Source organism: Taudactylus pleione, unplaced genomic scaffold (genome assembly GCF_031769625.1).
Source record: "Taudactylus pleione unplaced genomic scaffold, aTauple2 ptg001990l, whole genome shotgun sequence".
In the NCBI taxonomy this organism is placed as follows: domain Eukaryota; kingdom Metazoa; phylum Chordata; class Amphibia; order Anura; family Myobatrachidae; genus Taudactylus; species Taudactylus pleione.
In genome coordinates this window covers 8,884,504-8,898,283 of record NW_028286386.1, presented here as the reverse complement: position 1 = coordinate 8,898,283, position 13,780 = coordinate 8,884,504, and the positions used below count along the sequence as shown (strand labels likewise).

Genomic DNA, 13,780 nt, shown 5'->3' with positions numbered 1-13,780 from the left:
GTTCTTGTGTATATACAACCTTTTATAATACAAGCTCTTGTATAATAATGCTTATGAGCCAGGGGTCGACAAATTTTTGGAAAGTTTAGGAGCCAGACTATCGCCCCCCAGACATCCCCACATGCAATCAGACCACCACACATGCCATTTCAATGTCCATCATACCCTGTCCCTTAATTCATAGTATAACCCACAGTAGTTCTTTCAATCAATAATATTATGATATGGAGAAGATGTTAAAAATGAAGTCAAATAGGGGAGTATGGCTTGGTGGTCAAATAGTCTGGTTTGAGTGTGAGAGTGCTTTATTCCACACTGTGTGTAATCTATACACATTGCTGGCTAATCACAAAATCTTGTTATAGGGCTAACTGCACAAGGTTCCCAACCCTGTGAGCTTCCAGTTTTGCCTTTTGATTGAGTTTGAGAACTCCTTGTACAATCCTCTGACTACCATAGCATCCACAGGGGAGCATTGTGTCACCTACTTACTTTGGGCAAGGCAAAGGATTGCTAACTGGTGCTGCACCTGACAGACTGGGAACACCGCTATTGAATGGCATCCCGTTCCATCCCAGGGCACATCTGGTAATACCAGATGCGAAGTGCAAACTTGTGGATATCCGCAATTAAGTTAAATTTTCAGGCCATGGCCCTGCCCTCCCCAACACAGGCAATTTACCTGACTATGTACTGTATACCGTGCAGCTTACATCTCCTGGCCGCTCACCAGCTGTGAACTGGGATGGTCTTCCAGTGTGATTGGTCAGACCAGGCAACTGGATCTTCTGCTCTTGCAGCCTCTTCACATAACCGGGATCAGGCAACCATGGTACCAAGACCAGGTTTAGCAGAGCTGAGTTGTAGGTGATTTGGAATTAGCCAATCAGACAGTGTGCTCTCAAATCTCCTCCTATACAGAAATGGGGGTGGGTAAGCATTCAGCATGACTGTCTATTGCTGCGTGGAATCTTTTTTTTTTTTTTTTCTTTCATCACTCACAGGGTCTAAACACAGTCAATTGGTATTAAATTATAGAGTAGACCACAGCAAAATCTGGTCGTCTGGACTGAAATGTTAATCGACATGGCGACTGGTATTGTAGAGCCCTGTCATTAGCACAGGCCATTTACCTGTTGCATCTGTGTAGGGGCACACCTCTGTGGCTAGCGGTCAGCAAAAGTAATGTCTCCAGGCAAGTTGTCATCCACTGCGGGCACCAAGCAATAGAGCCACACTTGTAAAGGAACAAACAGCGTGTCTCTAACTGGTTTCGCTCCGTTTTCTGGGAGCTTTTTAAAAGAGTGGAAAAAGCTCCCAGAAAATGGAGCGAAACCGGTTTAAACACCCTGTTTGTTGGGATTCCCTGGAGGCCACACTCCCTGATGTGACACCACGCTCCTTTTTTGGGCGCGCAGGAATAAGTCCCTATCGCTGGTATGCATTGAGATATTAACTGCATAAAGTTCAATAAAAACTGGAAATATGGGGTATTCTAAAACTTTTGAATGGTAGTGTATGTGCCCTATTAAAGAGGGTAAGTGGTAGTAATGTTGAGACGTTGGCAGTACTTTTTAGGAGGCCAATCTTGACTCTCCTTATTGGATGGCCAGACATACACCTACTAGCTACAAGACCATGATATATAACATTATACAGCAATATGTGGTAATTTCAGTATTGCCCATTTATTATTTCCTGCATGCTCTGAAGCTCAGGGTTTTTTTTTTTTTGTTTTTTTTTATTTGATTTTGTTTACCTTATTTTTACACTTGTCATGCTTACAGATTGTATTGATTTATAATTCTTTTGTTGATTAGGCTACAAAGGACCTTTCCAGGCCACCCATTTGTGGAACAGTATCATAAAAGCCCTGAAAACACAAGTGGAAGTAAAGAACAGACGGCAGCATCTTCGTACTTACCCAAACTGCTTTGCAGGATCTGATGCTGTGGATGTTGTGCTTTGCCATCTCATGCAGAATATGTATTTAAGCAGCTATGATATTTCACGCACGAAAGGGGTACAGCTGTGCCAAGCACTCATGGACCACAAAATATTCAAACCTGTTGGTGCAAAACTTTTCAAGGCTGAAGTTGTTGAACTTATCTTTGAGGACAGTAATAATCATTTCTACAGGTTTCTAGAGTCCAGTGGAGCTGCTGACTGCTCACCCAGTGGCAAGAACTATGGAAAAGAGAAGAGGCTATCCAGGTTGGCCTTTACTTGTTTATGAGTTCAATGTTTTTTATCACAAAAATTCCTTTTTTTTTTTAACATTATGGGCTGTATTCAATTAGGGGCGAAAGGCCGTTTTCAGCAATAAAGTTTCGCGAGTGACCTCATTTCGCCATGCGAAAAGTTTGCTCCGTATTCAATTCTGGAGACTTTTCGCCGGTGTGGAAACTCAATGCAATGGAACCTGCGAAAAAGTTTCGCCTATAAATAGGTGTCGAAAAAATGTGCAGAATTGGGGTTATGGTGGTGCAAACCATGGAAACCGCATGGAAAACCAGCGATGACGGCTAAAAAAAAGTCTGGCATGCGAAAAGTACAGGACTTTTTGCTCCAAATTGAATATGACTATATAATGCCTCTAAAATATTATTTGTGTGCTAGTAGGGTGGTTGCATTCTTTGGGTACCCAATCACATTGGTTAGAAGGGTAATAATCTACATAACTGCACAATGTGATTCTTCCAGATTAACTTGACTATTGCTCCCTAACCCGGTGACTACTTTGTTTAAAATATATATATTTTTTAATATTTTCTCTTTATATACCTCATTCAAAGAAGGAACTTCAGTTCTAAGCTTTGTTCTCTGAATGCTGGCAGAACAGTCTGGCGTCAGCACGAATATCTTTGCTCATTTTCGTACAAAACCTAAATGAGATGCGAGGTAAAATTAGCAAAGATTACTTACCATATTGAACGATGTACACAGCCAGGCATCTGATGTCTGACCATACATCATTACAATTGAATTCGACCCAAGGAGACTTTGGCAGAATAATAAATGACTGCAATGCTTAAAAGATTCACACATTTTTCTAAATTTCCCTAATCTAGAAGTGGGCGTGTTGTAACAATATGTAACCCAGCGGCCCTGGATTCGGCCAATGAGAAGCTGAGCCAGCTCTTGCACTGTATCTGTGACCATCCTAATGCACAGCTGAATTCTGAACTCTCCAAACAAACCAGCGCTCCTTCACAAAAAGGTAATTGGCAAGCAACTGGAAACTGTAATGGCTACCTTGTGACATACATACTGTATCCTTGCAATGCTATAAACAAATAATATACCAGTTTTTATATACATTCCTCAACTATCACTACTTATGTAATCCTAATGTTGTTTTTTCTTGGTTTTTAAGATATTGAAAATGTGTGGAAACAGCAGGTTATGGTGCGGCTTCTGCAGCTGATTCACATTCCTGTCTTGGAAGAAATCTTAGCTTCCCCAACTAAAGCAGACTACAAGAAGCATTTTACTGATTTTATTGTTTCGAATACATTTCTGGACAGAGAAATTTTGCAGACACTAAACTTGCCTCAGTAAGTGCTGTTTCACTTATTTAAAAATGTTATGTGGAACAAAACTATGGTCTAATTACATGACCAGTGCTCAATGTAAAGGTGCCCATACACTGTGCGATGCACTGTGTAGGGCGACTGCCGATCCGTCAGCAGATGGATCGTGCTGTCACTGTCGGCAATCGTGCGGTCCCCGCTGACCGCACGATATGCCAGCTCCCCCCTCCTCCATCTGAATGGGATCGTACATCGCATCCCAGATCATATGAACCTGCGGGAAAATCTGGGGATGTGATGTACGATCCCGCGGGAGCGCGCAGCACGATACCAAATAAGATATCGTGCCCATACACAGCACGATATAGCACCTATATCGTGCCTATCCGTCGGATCGTCACCTATATCGTGCCGTGTATGGCCACCTTGAGGTTTGTGGACAAGCGGTGCACACTAGCCGACTTCTCCTTTTTAAATGGCACCTGTGCCTCTGAGCGGGGAGGTCACTGTTGAGCTCCTGACAATATGTTAATCTGTTGAGGGATGGAAAAAAAACCTTTAATCCACCTTTAATAGAAATTGCTTGACTGGTTTATTTTTCAGTAAATAATGGTATCAGTGTTTATTAATCTCTGGATAGATAATCATTTGTGTGTCTGTACCAATTTATATGCTAGCTTGTGCAAAAGGACAAGCATGATTTAGTGTAAGGACGCCCTCAAATTATATAACTCCCATTTGGTGAACCCACTTGCATAAGTTACTTTCCAAGTTAGGAAGCATGCAGCCCATGCAGTTGTCCTAGGTGGGGGAATTGGGTATGGTAGTAGTAGTAGTAATGGGTGGAATTATCCTTTTAAGTGTAACATATGTAGATGATCAATGAGTGAAGGGAACGAAAACTTTTCTGTCAATAGACTTATGAATTTCTAAAGACAGTTTTACAATCTGTGCAAAGGACAATAGCTTCAACATGCGCTTGTTTACTATATATATAGGAAATCTGATTAAAATGATACAAAACATATGCAATATAAAAAGTGTAGTTCTGTTTATTTTTTGTTGCATTCTAAATTCTACCATGTTCAGCCAGATTTTCCTGCTCTGTTTGTAAAGTCGGTTGATTTACTAGCAGAGGGCAAGTGTAAGTAAGGAGAGGCCCAGTGGTAAGGACAATACAAGTGAGACAGAAAAGTCACAGCTATTCAACACTCCCTGGAAATGTATATCCCGTCATTGCTATGCAATGTCACGTCTTATGTTAGCAAGGAAGCATTGTTGGTTCTTTTATGAAGTGCAGTACAACTTGCTGTGCAGTATGCTAATTTATGAATAAAGTGCAACTTGTTTGTCTGTAATAAACTGTCTGTAATGTACCATATCTTTTTAAAATTACTTTTTACAAAGTCTGCACTGCTTTATTTCACTGCAAATAGACTATTTATCTTGGACCCTGCAATAAAGTTTTCTGTAAAGAAATGCATAAAAATAAAAAAAAAGTCTGAGGAAAGTAATAAAAATGTATTTACACAGCTATGGATGATCGATTTTGCTGTACTGGTTTAAACTGAGCGATCTGCAATGGTCTTTTTGTTTTTTTAGATAAATATCTAAATTTTTTTATTTATTTTTTTGCTTCATCCTTTTTTACTCCTTAGCAGCCTCCCAACTAAAGTCATATGTAAGAAATATAAAAGACACCCAAGTCTCTTTGTTGGGCAGGTATTGCAGATTAACTCCCATGATTGCCAACATCACACAAACCAGGCTCTATATTTTCTGATGTTTTTTCGTTTTGTTTTCTTTCCATAATAGTGTTTACTGTTTTGTGATGAATATTATGTATTTATTTTGATGGCTCTAATGGTGCGTACACACGGTACGATAAAAATGAACGATATTGATCATATCGTTATCGTGCATTTTTCGGTGCCTCCAACCCACCAACAACCTGAGATGCGTGGGCACATATGGACGATAAAGATATCGTGCATGCAGGCCCACCTGGTCGATATCGACCAAGTTACTATAGGGACCAGAAATCGTTGATCGCGGGTTGCTGGCCGTCGGTGGTATGCTAGATGATCGAACATCCGGGAAGGTGCAGGTCGATCAGTCAGCGATATTGTCACATATGGGCGGGCATTTACATGCGCCCGCCCAGGTGAGCTGTCAATCACCGCCGTAAACACAGCACGATGCCCCAATATATCTGCAGATCTATTGGGCATCGGCTGTGCAGCACAGCCGATGCGATAGGTCTGTGAACTACGTCGTTCAGACATTGCTGGTGCACACTGGCCGATCCACACAAGATATATCTGCCGTTCAATTGAACGGCCTATATGTCGGCCAGTGTGTACCCAACATTAGTGAAAGAAACCTCATCTACCCTCAGTAATTCTTTAATGATGGGGGTGTCTTATTTTTGTTTTTTTGTGACATATTTAGCCTACTCTAGCATATCGCATACAAGAGCATAGTGAATTTAGTGCAGGTAGAGCAGTAATGAACAATAGAAGTATGAATAGGAAATCCCTAACACCTAGTTGTTGTATGTTCCTTACTGATCTTGTGCATGGGAAGCCAGTTGTTTCATGTAACAGCATCACTTAATGTGTCCTTGTGCAGAATTCCAATTTCACATGATGGTGACACTTTGTTCATACAGTAGATGGACAGGTAACTGAGCAGGTGAATGTTTCCTTTGGTTTATAGTACTTGTATTGTATTTGTAGGTTGGACAGATGGCTTGCTGAGGCAGTTGAGTGCTTGGAGTATTTTCCAGATGAACATATCATGATGCTAAGTCAGCAGTTATCGCATAGTAACGGAAATGATGAAAATCGGGACTTGTGCAAGAAGATACTGTTTGAAGTCATTGCAAAATATTACGCTCATGAAAGAGGTCCTTTTTTGGACAGCCGAATGGTTGAAATTCTAATGGGAATTGTTGAGCTCTTGGGTGAGAGCAATCAGTTTATACTGTTCAATACCATAGGGGAAATAAATTGAAATCCTTTTGCAGAAATTACTGTTACCCACAAAAGCTGCTGCAGGATGAGCATACTTTGCAACCTTATCACGGGTTTACAAACTGTTTGGATAGTCGCTTACAGTGAGTAGACTGCCATTGCTGATTACTCTTACAGATGCTACTTGGCAAAACAAGCCACTAGCCAACAGTAAGGATCAACTACACATCAACGTATTGCACCTAATTATAGGAGAATAAATTCTCCCACCACCAGAGTTCTGTTACCGGCACCTAAAATTTTTATGGCTCTGGGTGATTAATTTAACCTCTGTACTGGCTACTCTGGCTTGGATCATCCTGGCCAGTTACTTTGTATCAGGAATGCTAGATAGTCAATCCTAGGGTGTGATGTAAGCAAGATGGCCAATCTGGGATAGGGGAATAAACGGTGAAGAATATAATGGGCCAAAAAGCAGAGACTTTCAACTGTAAACAGGAAAGCTTTCCACACAGCAGTATAATTAGCAGGTGGCATCTTGGTATACATCTGAACACAAAGACCAAATGGGTTTCTAAAATATCATAAAGCATTCTAAGAGTCCCCAATAACCGCATATGCCGAAGCAGGTATGTTTTGTCATCACTCTGATTTCCACCTCTAACCTTCGCAGACACAGGAATACCTTTTGTTTTTGCCAGTACCTTTAGCAAAAGATGGTAGTAACATCCTTCTCTTGCACATTGTCCAAAGAGCAAATCATGATGTTGCTACCTATGAAAAGTGTATCCAAAACCATGCTGACACACAGGAAAAGTCACTGCACCTGAATGGTACTTGTGTAAAAAATACAATATTCTAAAATGCTATCACCACAAATTACTAGTCCTTGTTAATATCTGAATAGACATGTGGTAGTTTGAGGCAACCTTCGGGTCTACCAGGGACAGTAGGAGTTTCCTTGAGAATCCACAGCAAAACGTGCATCTGTCAGCCTGATAGGGGTGCCTGAGCGAGCACTATGGACCCCCACACCACGAACCTATATCCTATGGGAGATCCAGCTTCAAGTATCTTTTATCTTTTTACTGCTCTCTCATTAGATGTTTGTCGCCTGCTTTCCTGCGCTGCCTTGTGCATCACGGACTCAGAGTGCCTGGGCACTAACCGTAGAAGCAGCCTATGGGCTAAATGTAATCGCGTCGCCACTGCGGGAATACATGCGAGTATGCCCGTATATTTAAAGCAGCAAGCATGTTAACGGCTAAACCAAGCTGGTTTAGCCTTTTCTGGTCATCTGCAAATATTATATGTAGATCTGTCTCTGCTCATGCACCGCGATTTTCCCCTTTACAGTGTGCATGATCTGTGTCTCCCATACACACTTATTAATTGATCCTAATCACAATTACAGGTCCCTTTTTTTTTATTTTTTTTTTCAGGCTGCACCCAGTCAATGGAATGCTTTTCCTCGCACTGATACTTTCATCTAACCTCCAAACCTTAAAGCGTTCTGTGAAAACTCACTGCATCAGACAAGCTTATAAAATTCCAGAACCACCCACATAACCTCCATAAGCTTTCCTACCCAATCATCTATCTACAAAGTCCACACAATTTTACATATGTTCTCTTTCTACACTCTCACATCCCACAGACCCCAGGCCAACATTGCGGTGTGACTGGGTCATATATCCACAGTAGCAAATCTGTCAGAAAGCCAAGATCTGATTAGGTGACATGTTGCATCACCCATTTTGCCCTACTCCGTTCTTTATAAATGCCCTCATCTGTCTACAGTTTTCAAATATGTTTTAATGTTTACACAATCACATTCCACTGTATCCAACAAAGCAAAATTATTGTGTCATCCAGTGGCGCTGGATATAAAATGTTGCAAAACACAAAGTATTGGGATAGTACTTAATCCTTATCAGAAATTTGAAATCCTGCTGGTCATCCTTTTGTATCTGGAGTTCTCAAAATCTTCATACTTTGTCCATATGATACATGTAACAAAAATAGTAAAGGAATGTCTTAATAGTCTGATGTAATTTTCCTATTAATGTTCATATGCAGAATGACGTTGTTCTTATCAAATGGGCACGTATGGTTGATGCGTACCCCACTCACATTAGAAAGTGTGGTTTAACTCCTAAAAAGGTTTCTTTACTCTTTCTTCCTAATTGTTATTCCAAACAAGTCTTTTTATATCGTGACACACAAATGTTTATGAGGGGTGAAGTGATGCGTACCCTACTCACATGGTGTAAATGCTGTAACCTGCATATAATGGTTTCTTTTCGGATATCCTCCTGGAGTATCCTCGGGGTTAATTCCCATATGATGTTTCCTCATAAAGAAGGAAATGGTATATGTTTGCTAAAAGCTTTTAATAACATATAAAATAAACTCAAACATACATAAAAGTGAAAAATAAAAAATAAGTATATGTTGACCTGATAGTAGCAAAATAATCCTCCGTCTCGTCAGAGAGGAAACAGCCAAAGTTGTCCAATAGTTAAAAAATCCCTGTAGCCAACGCGTTTCGACCTATTTTTCACTTTTATGTATGTTTGAGTTTATTTTATATGTTATTAAAAGCTTTTAGCAAACATATACCATTTCCTTCTTTATGAGGAAACATCATATGGGAATTAACCCCGAGGATACTCCAGGAGGATATCCGAAAAGAAACCATTATATGCAGGTTACAGCATTTACACCATGTGAGTAGGGTACGCATCACTTCACCCCACATAAACATTTGTGTGTCACGATATAAAAAGACTTGTTTGGAATAACAATTAGGAAGAAAGAGTAAAGAAACCTTTTTAGGAGTTAAACCACACTTTCTAATGTGAGTGGGGTACGCATCAACCATACGTGCCCATTTGATAAGAACAACGTCATTCTGCATATGAACATTAATAGGAAAATTACATCAGACTATTAAGACATTCCTTTACTATTTTTGTTACATGTATCATATGGACAAAGTATGAAGATTTTGAGAACTCTAGATACAAAAGGATGACCAGCAGGATTTCAAATTTCTGATAAGGATTAAGTACTATCCCAATACTTTGTGTTTTGCAACATTTTATATCCAGCGCCACTGGATGACACAATAATTTTGCTTTGTTGGATTATATGTATTGGAGTCGGGTGAGCCTCCATTTGTTGTGTTGAACTGGGGGCAGCAGGTTTTGCGCACCATACCTTATAGTCACTTTTTAATAGACTACATTCCACTGTATGTTTAAGTTAGATGAGACTATTTATCCTACATGCAATATGTACTAAAACGTATTTACGCAAGCTTGACTTGGGATTATGCAGTAGTGTTTTTTGACCTGTCTGTGAAATCACGCTTATATCCTCTATCATTTTACAAAGAGGGATTCAATTACAAATTGTGACAAGGTGTAAAAATTCCTAACCATGGCTCATCCTTGAAATGTGTATGTGAATGCATGGGTAGCTTCGCTCTTTCAGAATGAGCTGCCTCAATACCTTAAGTCAGTGGTTCTCAAACTCGTCCTCAGGACCCCACACTGTTTGTTTCCCAAGTCACCTAGTTGGAGCACAGGTGTATTCATTAACACATTTTAAAAGATACACAGGTATAGCTAATTATTTAACTTGAGATTCTGTGATGAGACCTGGAAAAACATAAACTGCTTGGGGTGCTGATGACATCAGCAATCGATTGTGGCAATTTGCAATCGATTGTGTATAAAAATCTGCAATGTATGGGCATCACAGTAAACTGCTAGTGTATGGACATGATCAGCAGATTTGCAGACCGTTACTAGTAAAATGATGGGCCTTTCAAGATTGGCAGATCTGTGTTTGCTGAAAATGATCTGTAGTATATGGGCGCAGATTGCTAGATTGGGAAATCCTAAAATCGGGCAATACATCTTCAAATTGTTCATTTGTGGTTTTCAGATTGCTGATGTATGGTGGGCCTTTAGAACCTGTGCTATAAGTAATGCTGTTAGGAACTGAACATATATGCTGCACTAATTAAATGCCATTTTATAAAACATCATATATAAAAGTATTTAGTCTTTATTTTGAGATGTATAGTTAAATGTGTAAAACTTTGATGTTTTAGAATATTTTTACATGACCGTAAATATTTTTGTTACAGAAAATGGAAAAAGAAGCCAAGCTTTAGAAGCTGTCCAGCTTTACTTAAGGTTGCTAATGCCAAAAGCAAGAGAGGAGCTCCGTCGGTTACTAATGTTTATGGCAACCGCATCTGAATCTGATGCCTACCGAATACAGAAGCAGGTATGAAAGGCAAAGAACACTAGTTCGGGATGCTGGCATTTGTAACACTGATGGATAGCCTCAAACCATTGCGTTGTGCAAGTTCAGGTTTACTTTTAAAAAAAAAAATAATCTAAAATAATATGGAGGAGAAAGTAGTGAAAAAACTAGTTCTATCTGTGGCACGGGTGCTTAATGATCGTGACCAGCGGCGTCTGACCAGATTTGTTCGTGGTAGCAGACAAGCGACACTGGCTCAAATTACATCCTCATTCAATGCAGGAGGTATCAGACGCATATTCAGCAGGTCAGTACAGCGTTCTTTAGCTTCCATGGGATATGTGAGCAGAAGACCCACCAGACTCTCAACACTACGACACTGGACACAACGCCTCACCTGGGCTTGTGACATCACTAATTGAACCCTATAGGACTGGCAACATGTGGTGTGGGCTTATGAGTCACGGTTCCAGTTGTTTTGGGCGATGAGAGGGTTCAGGTGTGACGCTGACCCCATGAGGACATGGACCCACTTGTCAACAAGGCACCGTTCAGGCTGGTGGTGGTGGTTGGTGTGGGGTGTGTTCATGTGGCATGAGTTGGGTCTGTTGGTCCACCTGAACACTTTATTGACCGGTATCGGCTACGATGCATTGCTAGATAACCATTTGCAGCCCTTCATGGACTTTATGTACCACCTACAATGGTGGAATATTCCAGCAGGATAATGCACTGTCATCGGTCCCAAGTTGTCCAGAATTGGTTTGAGGAGCAGTCTGGAGAGTTCTGAAAAATGGTGTGGCCACTATGATCCCCTGACATGAACCCAATTGAGCATTTATTGGACATTTTGGAGCGATTCATTCACACCCAAGATCCCGCACCTACAAATATTCATGGAGCTGTGGGAAGCTGTCCAGTCTGCATGGGTCAACATCTCTCCAGAGTTCCTCCAGTCACTTGTTAAATCGATGCCACGTTGAGTTGCTGCACTTCGCAGGGCTAGAGGGGTACCTACACGATACTGAGCATCTATCCATGACCTTTGCCAAACCAGTGTAGATTTTAATGTAATACTTTTTGCTAACTACAATAATATCCACATGTTGTGAAAGCGTAAAAGTTAATAAGGTGTATAGAACACATGTTTTTTTCTATCCAGAAAGTTACAAAAAAAATTTTGCAGTTAACTGAAAAACTCTCTACACTGCACAGTCCAATCCCAACAAGTTCTGGTGAGCGCCTGTTTCATAATGTAGCCAAGTCAGAAAAATAAACAAATTGTAAAAGGTCTTCACTTAATTTTTCTAAGAACACATCTACTTGTAATACAGATTAGGCTGGCAATTAGTGAAGCTGTACAGTTACTAATGTTTATGACCACAGCATCTGAATCTGCCTGCCAGCTGTAGAAGCCGGTATGAAACTCAAAGTAAATGTGGCCAGGGCTACTGGCATTTGTAATTAAGATAGATGGCATCAAGACATTTACTTGTGCGAGTTCAGCGCTATGCAGTTAACGGGATCTGGGTGCATCGACCAGGGTCACCCTGCATTGTGAACCGGGTTGAAACTGGCCTTTCACACTGCACAGTAATCCCGGTTGCTACTCATTTACGTACAATAACCCGGGTTATTGCAGCAAGTGTGGAAGGGGTATGACTCTACACACTGCTTAGCTTTATAATCCATGGACTGTTTCTACAAATCGGATATACAGTTTTGTTTTTCAATACACAACTGCCATGTTGTTGAATTACCAGCTTTTAGTCATGATTTTCATTATTACTAGTTCTTTATTTTTAATTGTATCATGTTTAACCATTCTTTTTTTGTTTTGTTTTCTCAGTTTGATAACAAAGTGATGGTGTTAAAAACATTTGCAAAGGTTATTGTTAATAACCCCACAGTATCTAAAGCCCAAAGTGAAGAATTTACCATGTTTTTGCTGCACAATTCCAGTGACCTATTTAAGGTAAATATGATGGGTCAGAACGGCATTGGATCATGTTATATGTAATTGAGCTGGGATATCCTGGATTTTTGCCTTTTTTTTTTTTTTTTTTCGGTTACTTTGTTGCTCCATCATGTATATTAATTTCTGTATACCAGACCAATTTCATTTGAGCCCCTTAAATCTGTGACTTGCTGACCTTGTTCTTGCATTAATGTGCTTTTTTTTTTTTTTTTTACATTTTGTATCATTTTACCAGCCATTGTCAAAAAAGAGGCACAGGTGCGCTGATATGAAGACAGATAAGTGTTATTAATAGCAGCTGACAGCAATAGGGGCCCAGCTGATCCCCCATTTAAAAATCAAAACAAAAGAAAGCTATGTTGGCACTTAAAATAATTCTGAAAAATAAATTTCTACTTCAGGGTCCATAGGGTATCCACAGGATACCTTGGGGTATAGGTGTGACGTCAGTCGCAGGGCACCAAAGAGTTAAGCTTTCAGCCTCCCAGGATGCACTAAGTCCCCCTCCTATACCCCGCCCCCGGGCCAAGGCACCTCAGTTTAGTTTGGTGCCCGGCCGGAGTCGGGTGCACCTGTTGGAGTGGGGGCTAGAAGAGCCCCTGAAGCTTTTTCTTCATGCAGCTGTGGCTGCACATCTGGATGAACAGCATGGACTGTCAGTCCTGACGTCCATGCTGTCTTCCCTACACCCCGCCGGTACCAGAACGCCGGTACTGATCCGGGGATGCTGGTGGGCGTCTGGGGTCACAGCTAGCGGTGACCCCAGATGCTCCGGACCATGGCCGGATTCAAGGGGGACAGAGGTAAGCAGCGGGGTCCCGCGGTGGGTCCCCGCTGATCACATGGTCCTAAGTCCCCAGGCAGGGGGCTCCCTGGGGACTGGCTGCAGCGTGGAGCCAGGCGACCAACCTGCGCTTCCACTACCCCCTGGGACAGCGGACCGCAGCAGAGCGGTAGCGCTGCGGCGTCCCAGGGGTTAAATGCATGCCAGGGGAGCGCGCCTTCCCTGTCTC

The 13,780-nt window shown here is 41.2% G+C and overlaps 1 protein-coding gene across 1 annotated transcript in view; it reads left to right on the top strand.

The window, feature by feature from the left end:
- The window catches only part of DEPDC4 (DEP domain containing 4), a 32,413-nt gene that overhangs the window by 1,798 nt on the left and 16,835 nt on the right, over nt 1-13,780 (top strand). Inside the window, exons 2-7 of the mRNA XM_088465480.1 lie at nt 1,821-2,214; nt 3,072-3,220; nt 3,377-3,557; nt 6,272-6,498; nt 10,668-10,810; nt 12,639-12,764. Coding sequence (XP_088321606.1) covers nt 1,821-2,214; nt 3,072-3,220; nt 3,377-3,557; nt 6,272-6,498; nt 10,668-10,810; nt 12,639-12,764 — 1,220 coding nt within the window. The remainder of the gene's footprint in view (nt 1-1,820; nt 2,215-3,071; nt 3,221-3,376; nt 3,558-6,271; nt 6,499-10,667; nt 10,811-12,638; nt 12,765-13,780) is intronic.